An 18,796-nucleotide genomic window follows, 5' to 3' on the forward strand; every position below is an offset into this window, starting at 1 on the left:
TAATGGCCACTTAAAAACGCATGACCTCGGCTCCGGCCAGGTGCTGGGTGGTGTTGGGAGGATCGATCCCTGAGGTCTCTCCCGAGGGCCCTGGAATCAGCATCTGCTCCACCTCCTGCCCACCTTCCCTCGGGGCAAATGCTGCCGCCCTGAGCTTTGTCACCGGCTTCTCTCATCTCGGGGGTGTCTGCCGAGCGAGCGGGTTTTAGGGTCTGCACGGGTACACGGCACCGAGACGGACGCCGGGCTGCCAGCGCTGAGGCTACCGTTTGGCCCGTTTCCCACCCGAGTGCACCAAGAGCACCACACATACCGTTTCCCATCCCTGCCCCCTGCGGCTCCCAGTGAGTCCCAGCCTCAGCCTAGGCTGCAGGATCTGGCTCTGGCGATCCTGCGAGGCGCCAGGGTACGGGACACCGTGTGGACGGGGGTCGCAGCTCCCGGGCGGGGACGGAGGCTCCTCTCGGGTGGGAGCTGCCTCTGTGCGTCTCTGCTTTCACAGTGGCCCCTCTGGTCTGAGTCCAGCCTTCTCTTGCAGGACTTTGCAGTGACCAGCGCAGCCCAGAGCACCCTGCCGTCACCTCGGGGCCCCAGCCGGCCACGCTCTGAGCCCAAGCCCAGCAGGTGGCGCTTTGTCTGAGTACTTAGTCATCACAGAGCACAGCCCGCTCTCATGGCGTTAGCTGCAAGTGATAGGAACCCTAACAGTGGCCTAAAGAAGGAGTGAGTCATTTGCCCGCAATGAGAACAGATCCAGGTCCGTGCTGACCTGCTCTGCAGCTTGACAAGGTCAGGGCCAGCGCGTTGTCTGTGCAGCCAACCCAGGCTGGAGGGCAGCTGGACACGTGCACGCGTGGCCTGGCAGTGTCCACGGCAGAGGCCGTGACAGGCTGTGGGGTGTCAGGCGACCATCTCCCCAACGGGTACGGCCTCCCAGCACCTGTGTTCTCAGGAGGGCTGCCTGGAGGGAGTCTTAAGAGCCCCAAAGCCCTCTAGGCTGAACCTCCACTGGTGGAAGTGAGTCCTGAGCAAACTGGCTGGCGAGGAATTTGGGAAGTGAGGGGCCCGTGGGCCCAGGACCCTCCAGTGAGTGACAGCAGGAAGTGACAACTGCCTGCGAAAGGCTGGGTGCAGCAGTTGCCGTGGTTACCATACATCCTCTGCCAGGGACACAAGGGCTGTGCCTCTGAGGAAGGGGCCTGCCTGCTTTTAAAGACAGTCCTTAAGACATCGCTTTATTATAAAGAACCTCAAACCCACCCAGTTTTATTGAGTGGGATGTCTGTCTGCGTGTAAAGTTCAGATGAGAAAAATCACTCCATTTCGAGGAGGGTTCTTTTTTTTTTTAATTTTATTTATTTATTTATTTATGGCTGTGTTGGGTCTTTGTTTCTGTGCGAGGGCTTTCTCCAGTTGCGGCAAGCGGGGGCCACTCTTCATCGCGGTGCGCGGGCCTCTCACTATCGCGGCCTCTCTTGTTGCGGAGCACAGGCTCCAGACGCGCAGGCTCAGTAGTTGTGGCTCACGGGCCCAGCTGCTCCACGGTATGTGGGATCTTCCCAGACCAGGGCTCGAACCCGTGTCCCCTGCATTGGCAGGCAGATTCTCAACCACTGCGCCACTAGGGAAACCCTCGAGGAGGGTTCTTAAATGAGAGGAAAGGTTAAATAAAGTCGATCCAGTTTTTCTGAGTAGTTAATGCACTCTCCCTATAACCCAGCACGCATAGAGAGGTCCCAGTCTCCCAGGGCCTGTCTGCCCGTGTCTCCTGCCCCTACTCCCCATCTACAGGCAGGCTTGGCGGCCACACCTCCTCTGAGCAGCTGGCGGTCGGATCCGGTGGTGCTGAAGGCTCTGCCATTTTGATGGACACGCCAGTCCACACCCACGGAAGTGGCGGCATTTCCCCCTTCCACCAGCATTGCACGTGAGGCCGGTTTCCCACCCTGTCACCCATTCAGTGTGTTGTCAGACTGGATTTTTGCCAGTTTGATGGGTGTGAGATAACAGAAAATTTATATTGGGCTCTGTCCTGGGTTCATGGAACAGAGCTCCTGAAACCCTTGTCAATTCCCCAGTGACAAGAACAACAGGAGCATCTTTTGTCCTAATGAGGTGACTCTGGGTGGCTCCTGGGTGGGGGCAGGTCATCAGAAAGACCAAGCCAGGATGAGGACCTTGGAATTTTCAGCCTTGCCTCCCATCCTCTTGAGGAAGGAGGGGGCTGGAAATGGAGTTAGTAATCAGTTACACCGATGTGAGGAAGGCTCCTAAAATCCCACTAGTGTGGGTTTGGAGAGCTTCCAGTTTGGTGGACACGTCCACATAATTGGAGAGTAATGCACCCCAACTCCCCGGGGACAGAAGCCCCTGCACTCAGGACCCACCCAGACCTCGCCCTGTGTATCTCTTCATCTGGGTTTTCATCTGTGTCCTTTATCATATCCTTTAATAAACTGGTAAATGAAAATAAGTGTTTCCCTGAGTTCTGTGAGCCACTCTAGCAAATTATTTGGACTCAGGAGGGGGTCACGGAAACTTTCAATTGGTGGCCAAGTTGGGCAAAAGCTATGGGTAACCTGAGGAACTACTTCTTACAAACTGGCTTGGGGGTGGTTCCTGTCTTCACCTCTTTTTATTGGGTTATTCTTTTTCTTCTTGATTTGTAGGAGCTCTTTATATATTATATATTAGGAAGATTAGCCCTTTATGATATATGTTACCATTTTTTTTCCAGCTTGTCTTTTATCTTTTGACTTTGCTTATGATATTTTTTCCCAGGCATATGTTTTTATTTTTACCCAAATTCATCAATCTTTTATTTTTTGGTCTCTGGATTTTGACACATTAGAAAGGCCTTCTTCACTCCAGGGTCATAAAGAAATTTGCTGTGTTTTCTTCTAATGATTTCGTGGTTTCACTTTCTACTTGTACATTTTTAAAAATTCATTCATTCATTTTTGGCTGCATTGGTTCTTTGTTGCTGCACACAGGCTTTCTCTAGTTGTGGCGAGCAGGGGCTCCTCTTCATTGCAGTGTGCAGGCTTCTCATTGCAGTGGCTTCTCTTGTTGTGGAGCACGGGCTCTAGGCAGGCAGGCTTCAGTAGTTGTGGCACACGGGCTCAGTAGTTGTGGCACATGGGCTCAGTAGTTGTGGCTCACGGGCTCTAGAGCACAGGCTCAGTGGTTGTGGCGCGCGGGCTTAGTTGCTCCATGGCATGTGGGATCTTCCCGGACCGGGGATCAAATGGAATCCCTGGCGGATTCTTAACCATTGCACCACCAGGGAAGTCCCTTCTACATGTAAATTTTTGATCTCCCTGAGGCGAGGATTTAATCTGATCTTTTTCTACTTGGGTACTTAGTTGTCCCAACATAATTTATTAAATGTCTGTCTATTTGATGACTCTTTTTCAAATATCTGATAAGCCTCCCAGAAGCTTTATAAGATTGGTATTGATTCCATTTGATAAATAGATCCAAAATGATACAATGGAGATAAGAGCTATTTTATCAGTGGTTGGGATTCAATTAGATACATGTATGTAAATCCCTTAGCACACAGTAACTGCTAATAGATGGTATTTTAAAAACTCACTGCAGGGCTTCCCTGGTGGCGCAGTAGTTGAGAGTCTGCCTGCCAATGCAGGGGACACGGGGTCGAGCCCTGGTCTGGGAAGATCCCACATGCCGCAGAGCAACTGGGCCCGTGAGCCACAGCTACTGAGCCTGCGCGTCTGGAGCCTGTGCTCAGCAACGAGAGGCCGTGATAGTGAGAGGCCCGCGCACCGCGATGAAGAGTGGCCCCCGCTTGCCGCAACTAGAGAAAGCCCTCGCACAGAAACGAAGACCCAACACAGCCAAAATAAAATAAATAAATAAATAAATTTATTAAAAAAAAGTTTTAAAAAAAAAAACAACTCACTGCACTCAATGAGAATCACTCTGAGACACAGAATCACAGAATCAGCCCGGGTGGTGTGGTGGCCACAGGGCAGCAGGCAGATAAATGAACAGGAAAGTCTTCTTGCTTGTGTTGTTGCACTAATTCGGCCCCATTGCTGAAAATAGTTATAAAAAGAACAGAAGTACACTCTATACTTCTTTATTCAGTGCCTCTCAGTCTCTCCTTATACTTCCAAATGATTTTCATTTAAGTCCATTTTTTTACCTTTTGATTTGAAATTCCAACTTTATCACATACTAAATCCCCATATGTATTTGGGTCTATTTCCGATTTTCTAATTTTGTTCCACTGCTCTGTGGGTAGCACATAATCCCTTGCACTCGTTTTAGTTACTAAGGCTTCGTGGAATGCTTTACAAGGGTACTTTAGGGTTTGCTCGTTACTCTTCTTTACAGGGTTTTCCTGGCTGTCCTCTTTTGTTTAGTTTTCATATCATTTTTTTGAAATCAGCTTTTCTAGAAGAAGAGAAACAAGCTTGTTGGTACTTTTAATTATAAGGCTTGCATTAAATTTAGAAGTCAATTTAGGGAGAATCAACTCCACGATGTTGAGTTGTCCCAGCCAAGAGCATGCAAGTCAACTTTGGGGTATTTGAAGGTTTTTCTCATACATATTTCACACATTCCTTGTTACAGGTATTCACAGATACTTTAACTTTTTTGTTGTTGTTGCTATTGTGAGGTTCTCTCTCCCATATCTTCTATACGGTACACACACACACACACACACAATCTGCCGATCACTATAGACATATATGAAGTCTACTGTATATTAACACAATATTAATTAATTTTAATATATTATTAATTCTAATATATTTTAATTTATTTTGGGGGGGCTTTTTTTTTAACTTGCTCCAGTTTATTTTATTTTATTCTTTTGTCTGCGTTGGGTCTTCATTGCTGTGTGCGGGCTTCAGTAGTTGTGGCACGTGGACTCAGTAGTTGTGGCGCACAGGCTTAGCCATTCTGCGGCATGTGGGATCTTCCCGGACCCGGGCTCGAACTCATGTCCCCTGCATTGGCAGGTGGACTGTTAACCACTGCACCACCAGGGAAGCCCTTATTTTAATTTTAAAAGAAATCTGCTAAACTCTCTTATTATTCGTGCTCATTTAAAATGGATTCTTTATTGAATCTGATTTCCAAAATAGTGATCGTTTTTATGCCCCTAATTTCTTTCTCTTGCCTGATGGCGCTGATGATGGGTATCTATTCAGTGTTACACAGGGGTAATGGTATTGGGGATTCCTGTCTTGTTTCTGACTTTAATGGGAATAAGTCCAGAGTCTCCTCATTACGTACAGTGCTGAGTTTGGGGCTGGTATTTATATGAGTATAATGTTATACATGTGGCTAAGTTAAGGAAGAATCTATCAATTCCTATCTTATGAAGCATTTTTTTTTAAATTCAAGAATGATGAATTTGGGAAATGCTTTTTCTGAATTAATAGAGATAATCATAAGGGTTTTATCCTTAAATCTATTAATATGATGGGTTATATGAATAGATTTTCTAATATTAACTTGCCTTTTCACTTTTGCTTCGAACTCTACTTGGTAATAGATTATTCTTTAAGAGTTGATGGATCGGACTTCCCTGGTAGCAGAGTGGTTACGAGTCTGCCTGCCAATGCAGGGGACACAGGTTTGAACCCTGGTCGGGGAGGATCCCACGTGCCACGGAGCAACTAAGCCTGTGCGCCACAACTACTGAGCCTGCGCTCTAGAGCCCACGAGCCACAACTACTGAGCCCGTGCGCCACAACTACTGAAGCCTGCACACCTAGAGCCTGTGCTCCGCAACAAGAGAAGCCACCACAATGAGAAGCCCATGGACCGCAACGAAGAGTAGCCTCTGCTCGCCGCAACTAGAGAAAGCCCGTGAACAGCAACAAAGACCCAACGCAGGCATAAATAAATTAATTTAAAAAAAGAGAGTTGATGGATCCTATTTGCTAATATTTTATTTAAGGGTTTAGCGTTGATATTTGTAAGTTACACTGATTTCTAGATTTCTCTTTGTGTGCAGTCTTCATCAGGTTTTGGCATCAATAGTATACTTCTTCAGTTAAAAAAAGTTGCAAGTTTTCCTTCTTTGTCTATGTTATGGAGTAGTTTAAAGATGGGTAGACTTTCCCTGGGAAACTGTCTGATTGGGTGGGATTTTGGGGTGGGTCTTAAACTACTTTTTCTATTTCTTATTTGGAAATTATCTGTTTGGTCTTCCTATGTTTATGAGTCAATTTTTTCCTAGAAAATTAAATTTCATCTTGGTTTAAATTTTATTTTAAACAAATAGTTGCTTAAATTAATTAGTACAAATTAGTCATTTAAATTAAAGACATGTTTTTGTCTCTGTGGTTATTTCTCACCTTGTCATTTTTATTTTGTATATTTGTACTTTCTCTCCCCTTTTCCTTCACCCAATTAGCTAGTCACTTACTTATTTTTTCCAAAGTGCCAGATTATTTCTTTCTACAGCTTTCTATTTTATCACCTCTTTTGTCTTTATTAACTCCTTCCCTTTTTTTTTTTAAACATCTTTATTGGAGTCTAACTGCTTTACAATGGTGTGTTAGTTTCTGCTGTATAACAAAGTGAATCAGCTATATGTATACATATATCCCCATATCCCCTCCCTCTTGCGTCTCCCTCCCACCCTCCTTATCCCACCCCTCTAGATGGTCACAAAGCACCGAGCTGATCTCCCCGTGAGATGCAGCTGCTTCCCACTAGCTATCTATTTTACATTTGGTAGTATATATATGTCAATGCTACTCTCTCACTTCGTCCCAGCTTCCCCTTCCCCCTCCCCGTGTCCTCAAGTCCATTCTCCACATCAGCATCTTTATTCCTGTCCTGTCCCTAGGTTCATCAGGACCATTTTTTTAGATTCCATATATATGTGTTAGCATACAGTATTTTTCTCTTTCTGACTTACTTCGCTCTGTATGACGGACTCTAGGTCCATCCACCTCACTACAAATAACTCAATTTCGTTTCTTTTTATGGCTGAGTAATAGTCCATTGTATATATGTGCCACATCTTCTTTATCCATTCGTCTGTTGATGGACACTTAGGTTGCTTCCATGTCCTGGCTATTGTAAATAGAGCTGCAATGAACATTGTGGTACATGACTCTTTTTGAACTATGGTTTTCTCAGGGTATATGCCCAGTAGTGGGATTGCTGGGTCATATGGTAGTTCTATTTTTAGTTTTTTAAGGAACCTCCATACTGTTCTCCATAGTGGCTGTATCAATTTACATTCCCACCAACAGTGCAAGAGGGTTCCATTTTCTCCACACCCTCTCCAGCATTTATTGTTTGTAGATTTTTTGATGATGGCCATTCTGACCGGTGTGAGGTGATACCTCATTGTAGTTTTGATTTGCATTTCTCTAATGATTAGTGATGTTGAGCATCTTTTCATCTGTTTGTTGGCAATCTGTATATCTTCTTTGGTAACTCCTTCCTTCTCTCCTATCAGTTATTTTTGTTTTTCATTTTCTAATCTTTTAATTCAGTGATGAATTCATTTGTTTTCATTCTTCCTCTTTTAAAAATTGATATATTTGAATTTAAGGCGATGTGTTTTCCATGAAGCACTGCTCACAGGTCCTAACATGTAGTGCTTTCATTATCTTTGATTTTTAGGAATTGTGCAGTTGGCTTTATATTTGCCCTTTGACCCAAGTTGTTTAGGAAAAAATTTGTAGATTTCCAAGAAGGATGCCTTTTCTGTTTCCTTATTTTGTTATCAATTTCTGGTATTATTGCATTATGATCAGAAAATCTTGTATTTTCCTACAGTTTGGAAAGTTACTGAGGTTTTCTCTGTGGCTAAGCATACGGTCGGCATTTGTGAATGTTCCAGGGCCACGTGGAGAGGTGGTGCCTGTCCCTTAGCTATGCTGGAAATGCCTCCCTCACGTCCACCTTTCTGATCATCTTGTTGGGCTGTGAATATGGTTGCTTTTGCACTGGTTCTGCCATGGACTAAGAGGCAGAGTCAACGCCCCTCTTACCAACAGAGCCAGCATTTCTCTGTGTCTCCTGACATGAGGATGTATCTTTTTTTGGGTTTTTTTTGGCCATGCCGCGGCATGTGGGATCTTAGTTCCCTGACCAGGGATGGAACCCGTGCCCCCTGGAGTGGAAGCGTGGAGTCTTAACCACTGGACCGCCAGGGAAGTCCCTGAGGCTGTATCTTAAACAACGGTCTACTCCTTTCCTCCATGCAGTAGCCTTGAAGAAAGAACATGCTCTGTCTGAGGTTTCTGGGAGGACAGCGTATCTTCCTTCCCCCACGCCATCTTATCTGGCTGCCTGGGTCTGTAGAAATCTCTGCAAAGGAAGGGCAGGGGCGAGGAAGAGCCGGGGGTCAGAGGTGGCCGCTGGGCCTGGGGAAGCAGCCCTGGGGCCCAGACAGCAGCAAGGACCCCAGAGACAACAGCGAGCCCCTCACTCAGAAAACCTACCTGGGGCCTCTGTGCCAGCTGCGGCAAGAGCAGGGCAGACAGACACTGGCAAGCTCACCACCGACACTGTGTGGGCCCAGCTCTGTCGCCTTCCGTCACCTTCGTTCTGGAGCTCCTGGCCTGTCCGGTCAGGGACAGCTGACAGAGACGTGAGGGCGGCCAGGCCATGCCAACTGCCAAGCCTCCTTCAGGGCCGTGTTCCTCAAATATTGCTTCCACATTCATTAAAGGATTCAAGGGAAAAAAGGGTTTTCTATTTATTAAGTACTCTTGATGTTCAAAACAAAGCATTTGGGGACTTCCCTGGTGGTCCAGTGGTTAGGACTCCGTGCTTCCACTGCTGCGGGCATGGGTTTGATCCCTGGTCAGGGAACTAAGATCCCACAAGCTGCGTGGCAAGGCCAAAAAAAAATTTTTTTAAAATAAAAATACAAAGCATTTATTACGTGTGATTTTTCTGAGCCAGCCAAGTTCCTGGTCAGCACACTAAACATGTAACATTTAAGTAATCAACGAATCACTGCTTTTCAGTGACCAGGCCATGGATGCGTCTCTTTCAGACTTTAGGGCAGCACGCCTCCTTCACGACACGGAACAGGCTGCGTCTTAGGTCGGGTGTGAGCCAGACTTGGCGCAGGTGGGTTTTCTTTGTCGGTGGCCCCAGAAAGAGGAGGAAGAGCATGGGGGAGGGGGGGGGGCAAGGACCAGGCGCGCGACAGTGACTGTCATTGAGCTGGCTGTCTCCGTGGGCTCGACCCGCCGCCGGGCCCACTCGGGAGCCGTGCACCCCACACCGTGAGGTTTGCACATTGATCCCCCAACTCACTGAGGGAGGGCCTGCTGGTGTCAGTTTCCCACCACTTCCTGCTCAGCCTGCTCTGGAGGCCCCAGCGGGTCCTGGAGGGGGCACCCTACCCGTGCCAGGGCCGCCCAGCTGCAGTTGAATCAGAGCGAGCTGTGGGCATGGGGCCTGGGGCACCCTATGCGTCTGCTGGAGTCTGAGTCACCACGCAGGCCACTGTGACCGGACGATTACGGGGGAAGAGACACACCCGGAGATCTGGGTTAGCTGACCCCACCCTTCCTGCTTATGCCCATGGAGCTTGGTGCCTTTGGAGGCTGGCATTCTGGGTGGTTCAGCCTTCCCGCCCACCTCTCTCTTCTGCCCCCGGTCCCAGATATTAGGTGTGCCAGGAGCTGGCACAAGAGCCACTAGCCCTGCTCCCACAGCTGGCTTCTGCCACCGGGGAAGAGGGCGGCCCCCTGGGCTGGAGAACAGCCCGAGCAGGTGGAGGGAGGACGTGTGGGGACCTCCCGCACGGTGGTGGCTCCCGCCCCTGCCTCCCGTCCGCATCCGGCAGGGACCCAGGTGAGGGACAGGAGGTTTGGGCACGGAAAGGCCTCTTGGGGGATAACCTCAGCTTGAAAGGAGAGGGCGAGAATCCAGGCTGTCGGACAGCCAAGAAAGAAGCAACTGAGCTAAAAATAGGAGCATTGAACAGAATGTCCGGAAATGCCACCCACAGTGCCAGGCTGGATTTCATTATCGCTAATTATTTAAGTCACATTATGCAGAATAAAACCTGGGAAGAGGATACTGTGTCTATACAAACAAATGTGGAAAGTAATGCACAAAGCCAGTAACAGTGAACAGTGAACTGAGCCCATTATTGAGACTAAGAGGAGGGCAGGTGGGCTGGGGCTTCCGCCCGGTTTGTCCCCCAGCTCTGCCCTTTAACCCGCTGTGCCTCGGGTTCCTCGTGTATAAAATGGGATGAGGTGAGGCACCACCTCCCGGAGCTGTGGCTTCCGGGAGCTCCCGAGCGCCACTCACCGTGTTCCCGGAGAGGCCCAGCACCGGGGGCTCTTCTCTGAGCTGCCACCCGGCGAGCACTTCCTCTGTCTGTTCCTCCACTTCCCCATCTGTGAAATGGAGATAGGAATACCTGTCTCAAGGATTTTGAGGGAATTAAGTGCATAGCACACGTTTTGGAGGGGAAAATTCTATCACGATCCCTGCTTTCAGCTGAGAAAATTGAGGCTCAGGAAAAGGGAAGAATGATTTGGAATCCAAGTATCCTGCTCAGAATCAGCTACCTAACCAACGGTGCAGTGCGGCTCTGTTCTCTTTTGTACACAGTTGGGCTCCTTACAGACAAGTGGAAATGCAGATAAGGTGGAAAAAGGGCGAGGAAGTCACTGCCAGGGCAAGGCAGTTTGATGCATTTCCCTCCAATCTCTTTTGAAATAGTTTTTTTCTTTTATTTTTTTACTTTTATGTAGTGGTGATCATATCACACTTTCATGTTTGTTAAAGACTTTTTTTTTTAAGCTTTTTAAAAGCCAATGTTTATTCCTTTTAAAATGCTCCAGAGACTTCAAAAAGGTCCAAAGGCCTTAAAGATATCCAGGTTTCAGATAAGATAACAGGCAGGCGCTGACTGTTGGTTTCTCTGTTGCTAAAGCCTCAGTTTCAACCTGTTCAATTCTATCTCTCCACGACTCTTCCAGCTGGGGAGTGGCGGATTCCTCCGACTTTCAGCATACGTCATCAAAGGTACCACGCCAATAAGGAGGGGAAATACAGTGCTAGTAGCAATCATCGTCATGGCAAGGGAGAAAGTTTTATGATCCAGGGATCCACTTTAACAGTCAACATTATACGATTTTCCAGACTATCATAAACACCTTCTAAACACTATTTTGATGGTGACATAATCGTTCATCAAATAAACACAGCATAATTTATGTAACACAGTCATTTTTATTTATTTTCATTGTTTTCAATGTTTGGCTACTGCCAACAACGCTGCCACGTGTGTTTTTATCCATAAAAGTTTGGGAGAGACTGTTTCCTTAAAGAGATCTAGAAATGGAATTGTTGGGTCAGAGGATGAAAGGGTGTTACTGCTGTTTGAAAAGGTGGCATCTCAGAGAATCCACCGAGGCAGAGAAACCGCTGTCCAGGTGTGCTAGGCTGCTTGCTTTCCCACACTCTCACCTTCCTCAGCCTCCCCCCACCCCCCAAACAAGTTTTTATTAATTTAGTAGAAAAAAAGTTTATATGGCATTTCCTCTATGACTCATGAGGGAGATTATTTCTCCACATAATTATCACTACTCTTATTTCCCTTTTGTGGACTATTTGCTCCCCTGAGGCTACCATTTAGGGAAGGCTTGGTTAAATGTAAGGAAACACCTGCCCCAGAGGGTCAGGACCACTCTGCCTTGCCCAGCCGAGCGCTGCCCGTGGCGATGTTCCTGAACATCTGGTGAGTGAAGGAGGTGCAGTTAGAGGAGCTGGCATCTGTGTGGAACGGTAAAAGCAATACACAGTTCACCTGGTGGATTCTTTGGAAACTCGTGTGTTACATCTTGAAAGTCAGTTGAGTTTATCAAACTTCTATTTTGAGACCATGTAGATTCATATGCAGGTGTATGTAGAGCTCCCACGCACCCTTTATGTAATAGGGAAAAACAAATCTGACTTCATACTGGATCTTTCACTTTAATCTTTATGTTCTATTGCTTTTGCTACAAGTTAATCAGTAAAGGGATGTTGCCTATAACTTAAGGTAAACATAATGGCCCATCTCTGGGAACCCTGCCTCCCATGCGTGAGCTTAAGCTAAAATACCTTTTCTTCAGTGCACCAGAAACACCCTGACCAGGCCCACCTGTAAATGGCTGCAGGAAAGCAGAAATTGACACATCCCCTCCGGGAGTCTGGCTGGAACCAGGAAATATTTGCAACAACTTACAGCCTTTATAACTTTACCTCCTCACCTCCCCCTCTTTGCTCTATAAAAGAAACTAGCATCCAAACCTGGGCAAGACGGTTCTTTGGGACACGAGTCCACCCTCTCCTCTGTCTGCTGACTTTCCCAATAAAGTCGCTCTTCCTGCCCCAACACCTCATCTCTCGATTTATTGGCCTGTGTGCGGCAAGCAGTACGAGCATGGACTTGGTAACATTTACCCAGTTTCCCCCAGAGGCAGCGTCTTGTAAAACTCTAGCACGATATCACAGCCGGATGCCGACACTGGTGCCGTCCAGACTCACAACATTCCAGGCACACAAGGTCCCTCCTGCTGCCCTTTTACAGCCACATCCACTCCCTCATTACCCCCACACGCCCCTTAACCCTTGGCAACCAATAAACTGTTCTCCACATCTATAATTTTGTCATTTCAAGGCTGTTCCATAAAGGGAATCATATAATATATGACCTTTGGGGGTTAGAGTTTTTTCTTTCTTTTTTCTTCTTTAAAAAAATTTTTTGGCTGCATTGGGTCTTCGTTGCTGCGCGCGGACTTTCTCTAGTTGCAGTGAGCGGGGGGCTTCTCTTGTTGCAGAGCACAGGCTCCTCACTGCAGTGGCTTCTCTTGTTGCAGAGCACGGGCTCTAGGTGCGCGGGCTTCGTAGTTGCAGCACGCAGGCTCAGTACTTGTGGCGTGCGGGTAAGTAGTTGTGGCTCGCGGGCTTAGTTGCTCCGCAGCATGTGGGATCTTCCCAGACCAGGGATCGAACCCATGTCCCCTGCATTGGCAGGCGGATTCTTAACCACTGCACCACTAGGGAAGTCCTAGAGTTTTTTCATTCAGCATAATTCTGTCAAGATCCATCCAGGTGGTTGTGTGTATCAATAGTTCAGTCTTTTTTGTTGCCGCGTGGTCTTTCACAGTGCCGGTGGACCACACATCGTTTAACCAGTCAGCCATCAAAGGACACCTGGGTGGTTTCCAGTTTCAGCTACCAGTAATAAACCTGCTGTGAACATGTGCTGGCTCACCTTCGGTTTTAGCACAGCCCTCTGTGGAGAGGGCCTGAGCAGTGGGGCAGAGCAAGCCCAAGGGGGCCTCCCCTTAGACAAAGCATCTGCAATATCCCAATACATAATTGAACAGGCTCTCTGCAGCCTGAAGACAATGTAATGGGCTACCAGGAAAGAGCATTTGGGCTCAAGTTCCAGCAACCTTTAAAAAAACAAATGCTGTCTCAGCAGAAAAGGATCGGAAAGAAAAAAGAATGGACATCGATTAATAGAAATAGCATCATTTTCACCAATATTGAAAGGAATTGCTAAACCAGTATGTGTGCTGAATTCAAGCATTTTCTAAATTCCCATGTGAAAAAAAAAAAAAATCTCTGATAGGTCTGCTCGGGGAATAAATAGCCCAGGAGTCCCCTTACTGCCTTTAAGCCAGAGTGTTGCCTGGTACAGAGTGGAAGAGCTTTGACCTCCCCTTCCCTCCATCCAGAAAGAAAATTCTTCCAAACAAGAGTTGGCCAGTGGGGCCAGGCCACAGCATTGCCGTGAAGGAAGAATTGTTAGTGTCTGTCTTCTCAGAGTCTCTCTGGACTTAGTTCTCTGTTAGAATAGACTAAAGACGTGGAGACCTGGCCTTGGAGTCTACATTTGGTATCTTCTGTTTCATATTTTATTTTTGTTATTTGAGTAGACGTGAAGTGATATGTCGTTGTCACTTTAATTTGCGTTTCCCGGGTATCTAATGGATGCTGAGCATCTTCTCATGTGGTAACTGGCCATTCGTGGTGGTCCTCTCTCTCTTTTACCTTTTATTATCTTTTTATTTTGGCCTCACCGTGTGGCACGCGGGATCTAGTTCCCTCACCAGGGATTGAACCCGTGCCCCCTGCATTGGGAGCGTGAAGTCTTAACCACTGGACCGCCAGGGAAGTCCCTCTTTGTAGGTATTCTACTGAGGTTTTCCTGAGTTTCTCGATCTGTAAGTCAAGAATTCAATGCTTTCCATCAAATTTGTGGATTTCTGCCCTCTTCTCACTGTCTTCCTGGTAAGCCCTGTGGAACCTCATCCAGTGAGTGCTGAGCACAGCTGAGGCTGAGCACTTACACTGAGCCCCACGCAGACTTCTGGCTCCCATCCTTACCTCCTTCTTCTCCGCTGCCCTGCCTCACCGGCTCCAGCTGTCCTAGACCCTGCCCTCTGCCTGCTCACCCAGCCTCAAAGCACAGCGCTGCCCTGTGCACGCACATTTAGCAGCTGTGTTCACACTCAAACTGTTTCACATACATTTACCTTATTTCATTTGCAAAAGTTACCCCAAACCTACTTTCCTTGCATAAGAAATGTTCATGCAGTTAAAGTAAGGTTTTATTTTGTGGCATTCCCGTAAGGTGCCTACTCCGTGGAAGGCCCTGTGTGGCTGGGTGTTGGGGGTGGGGACACAAGTAAAAGGCAGCCCCTAGTTCAAGAATTTTACAGTGTCACGGAGACAGGAAACTAGTGGGAATGCAGAGAAAGGTGGCTGCTTCCAACCGCGGGTCAGAGTCTGTGGGAGTCGGCCTCCCAGGTGCGCCTTGAGGAGGACCGGGGTGCTGGAAAGTCTAGGTTGTACTGAGAAGATATATAATCTTGTTCTACTTCATGGCAGCAATCATAAAACCAATGTAACGAGAAACACAAGACCAAGAGTGTTGCAAGGGGTAACTGCCATTCAGCTCAGTGGTGGGAATTAACCCGGTGTCCTGATTCCCCCGAGGCATCAGGCCTCTGGTAGAATAGCAATGCTAGGCTATGGGCGGCAGTCCCACACAGGTGAGAAATGGACACGCTCGTGTCCACTTGCTGATGTCGGTGACTCCCGGGGTCCATGTGTCGGTGTCAGCGACCCCCAGGTGGTCCCCGTGTCCGGGTGTCTGAGACCCCCGGGTGGTCCCCGTGTCCGCACGCGGCTGTCAGCGACCCCCGGGTGGTTCCACGGGCCCCCGGTCAGCGACCCCCGGGGCCGTCCTCGACGTCGGGCACTCCTGCGGGCGATGCTTGTGGGCGCCCCGCGGCGAGTCCCGGCTGCCCCCCCCCCCACGCCAGCCCCGTCCGCCCGAGGGCGCCGGCCTGGGGAGCGGCTCCCGGCCGTCCAGTCCCTACGGTACGGGCCCCACGCGGCACCCACAGCCGCCCACGTCCGGCCCGCGCGGACTTCGGCCCCGAGGCGTGGAGAATACCTCCGCCGACACTCGCGCAGCCCGGATCGCCTTTCAGTCGGAGGACCGCGTCCGCGCGGCGGAAAGGCCTCCCCTTTAAGGTGCGCGCCCCGGAAGCGGTACCACCGCGCGCCGGCACCGGAAGCGGATGCGGCCGGCGGGCGGCGACGGCGGGCGGCCGGTTCGGGAGCTACCTCGCGCGGCTGGGCGGGCGTCGCTGTCGCGGTTGCGGCGCCGCTTACGCTCGGGCTGGCCCGGCGCGGCCTCGGGCTGCCCATGGGGCGCAGGAGGCCGGGCCGGTGACGCCGGACGCCCATGGACGCCCCTGAGGAGCCGGTGCCGCCGGTGATCTACACCATGGAGAACAAGCCCATCGTCACCTGTAAGTGCCCGGCGGCGCGGGAGGGGGCGGCAGCCGCGGCGTGCAGCCCGGCCCCGGTCGCCGGCCCCTCGGCCCCCGCGGCCCGGCCCCCGCGCTCTCGGCCGGGCCGCTTCCTGGAATGGAGGTGTGGCCGGGGCGGCGGCTGCGGCGGGGCCCTGACCCCGCGGGCGACCTCTGACCTCCCCGGGGCCGACTTCATATCTCTCACTCCTGGAGGCGACCTCTGACCTCCTCGGGGACGCTCTTCCGGTTGTCCGGCTGCAGTTGGACAGCGCTCGGGGCGCGGGCGCCCAGGACGGAGGGCGCGCCCCGAGGGGGCCCCGCTGTGCGCCCCGTCCGGCCGCAGGCTCGGCAGCTCGCCCCGCGCGGGCCGGTCCTTCCCGGCGGGGACGGTCTCCTCCAGGCGCACTGTTTGCTCCGGTCCCGCAGAGGGTCTCCCGGCTCTCGGTTGCGAGCGTGGACGAAGTTTGCGTGCGGTTGTCGTGTTTGTTAGGAGACGGGGGTTTGTACTTCAGTAACGTGTTAAGTAGTGTAAGACGCAGGGGACCCGTCGGCCGTGCCTAGCTGCACTTGCCTGGGCACAGCGGCTCTGCTGGGCCGGGACCGCGACCCAGGGCTCTTCCCCGCAGGCCGCTCAGGCACTTCCGAGACGCTGGCACAGAGCAGAAACCCATTTCACAGATGAGGCTGCAAAGGTTCGGTGAGCTCATCCACGCTCTGGACCAGTGGACTGGTGCCTCTTCAGTTTGAGTGTCGGTTTTTTTTTTTTTTTTTTGACGCCACATTTACGCATCCACAAAGGAATTGTTTTTCTGTTACAGAAAATTTTCCTCTAATTTTTACAGCCATAACTTCGGAATTAAATACTTTGAAAAACACTGAGCTTATGGAAAGTGTTGAAATGTTGGCTGACATTTTGATGACTTGCAGACAGTTGTTTCAGACTATTAGGACTTTTGACCTTTGACAGTGTTCTTATCTTCGGTTAATTTTTTCAGATGGTCTTCCACACTTTGAAAGGAAGCACTCTTTCTACAGCAACATCCGGGCAGGCACTTAGGCCTTAGTAGATGGTTCTGTAGGTCTTGAGCCCTCTCTTGTTTCTTTCTCTCTCTTTCTTTTTCTTTTTTCTTTTTTTTTTGATTAATGGATACTCTCTTTGTATGCTTTCTCTTGTCAGATCCCTGAGAAATTGTATATTGAAAGTTGAAGTTTGTTGCTTTATCTTTAGCTGATAAATTTTCTCCGGGAAATGGACGGTGTCACATCTAAATTTGGACACTTGCATAGTTCGAAGCTGTTTTCTCTTTTCACCAGGACAGCTGCAAGTCTTGCTCAAGACTACACCTTTAGTCGAGAGAACAGGTGTGTGTAGAGCTGATCTGGAGGCCCTGCAGTTAATTCCCAGGTGCTTTCTGTACCCTCAGGGAAGAGGAGCCAGGCTCGGGGTGGTCTTACTGTTAGGTTTCAGTGTCTTCCAGACCCTGGAGACTCCTCCCCACGTGCCCTGCACACTGTGAGTGCTGGGTCAGTATTGCCCGTAGAGACATTAACAACTCTAATTATATCTCATACATACCTCTTAGCTCTCATCTCATAGCAGTGTTTCCATGGGCGTTATGTAAATACATATCTGAAGAGAAAGTTCAACCTTGGGTTGGGTTCAACCTTGACTAAACAGGTAAATCGTTATCCTAGTAGTGTTTGAGATATGGGTCTAGTGTTTAGTTTCATACCCGCATGTATGACAGACAGCTAAAGGATAGTTTCCTTTCCTACAGATTTATTGTAAAAGCTATGTTGGTGGAGGTTTTTCCGGTGTTTAAAACTGTTGTCTGTACTGATGGTATCTCTGTTTTAAAAGGCACAACCATTCATTCATTGGAGTCTCAGAAAAGAAAGTGGCTTCAGTAAACTTTCAGAGAAAGTTACCTTGAAAAATAAAGATCCCTTTAAAAGTTAAAGATTTTTTTAAGTTTTAGGAAGGCTGACTTCATTTTGGTGTGTCTGGGACTGAAGCTGCGGTAAAGCACTTGCTGTCCTGGTTTCACGTTATACTTTCTTTATCTTGTTCCATTCTTTCAGCTGTACATGTGTTGAAGGGAGCTGCTAGTGTAAGCAATGTAGACAAAGGTAGTAGGAAAATTGCTTTAAAAAAATCCATCTGGGGCTTCCCTGGTGGCGCAGTGGTTGAGAATCTGCCTGCCAATGCAGGGGACACGGGTTCGAGCCCTGGTCTGGGAAGATCCCACATGCCGCAGAACACCTAGGCCCGTGAGCCACAACTACTGAGCCCGCGCATCTGGAGCTTGTGCTCCGCAACAAGAGGGGCCGCGCTAGTGAGAGGCCCGCGCACCGCGATGAAGAGTGGCTCTCGCTTGCCGCAACTAGAGAAAGCTCTCGCACAGAAACGAAGACCCAACACAGCTAAAAATAAAAAAATAAAAAAAAAAGGAATTCCTTAAAAAAAAAAAATCCATCTGGAGGCTTTGCTGTTGTGTACATAGCTCCCTTAGTATGCAGCATTTTAGTTTTCTGTCTGTTTAATACTTTTCCAGCCATTGCAGACCTCTGAGGAGGTCTGTGTTTGTTTATTGTAAAATGATAGCAGAGTTTGTGCTCGTTTTCCTTTTTTTTCATAGGATTTAGAACGTTTTACTTTGAGTGAACGCTAATTGTGCATCAGCCTTTCTGAGAAGAATGTAGAATGTTACCAGTTCAGGTAAATTTAGGAACTGTTCATTTGTGGCCATGAGAAGAGTGGAAAGTCTCCAGAGATTAGGGGTAAACAGAATACATCATTCCTTGAAAACCTTGCTAAATTATTTTAATAATATTCTGAAGCTACCTGAAAGTATTAATGGCCTTTAGTCTGTAGTTAAAATTTCCCGAAGCTGCTGCCTGCCTGCCTCTGGTGCAGAGTGACTACCTCTGTGGAGGATCTGCTTAGGCTCCCAGGCCTGGTGAAGCTTCTGAGTACTGGAGGCTGTGTCTGA

The 18,796-nt window shown here is 48.9% G+C and overlaps 1 protein-coding gene across 3 annotated transcripts in view; it reads left to right on the forward strand.

Moving 5' to 3' along the window:
* Nucleotides 1-15,565: 15,565 nt before the first annotated feature.
* TRAPPC10 (trafficking protein particle complex subunit 10) overlaps nucleotides 15,566-18,796 on the forward strand; it is a 91,810-nt gene continuing 88,579 nt past the window's right edge. For 2 of the 3 annotated variants that reach the window (XM_057545350.1, XM_057545352.1), the window contains exon 1: nucleotides 15,566-15,800. In XM_057545350.1, coding sequence (XP_057401333.1) covers nucleotides 15,734-15,800 — 67 coding nt within the window. In that variant the 5' untranslated portion in view covers nucleotides 15,566-15,733. The remainder of the gene's footprint in view (nucleotides 15,801-18,796) is intronic. The other variant, XM_057545353.1, reaches the window with a different exon arrangement.

This window comes from Balaenoptera acutorostrata, chromosome 4 (assembly GCF_949987535.1).
Source record: "Balaenoptera acutorostrata chromosome 4, mBalAcu1.1, whole genome shotgun sequence".
NCBI classification, from domain to species: domain Eukaryota; kingdom Metazoa; phylum Chordata; class Mammalia; order Artiodactyla; family Balaenopteridae; genus Balaenoptera; species Balaenoptera acutorostrata.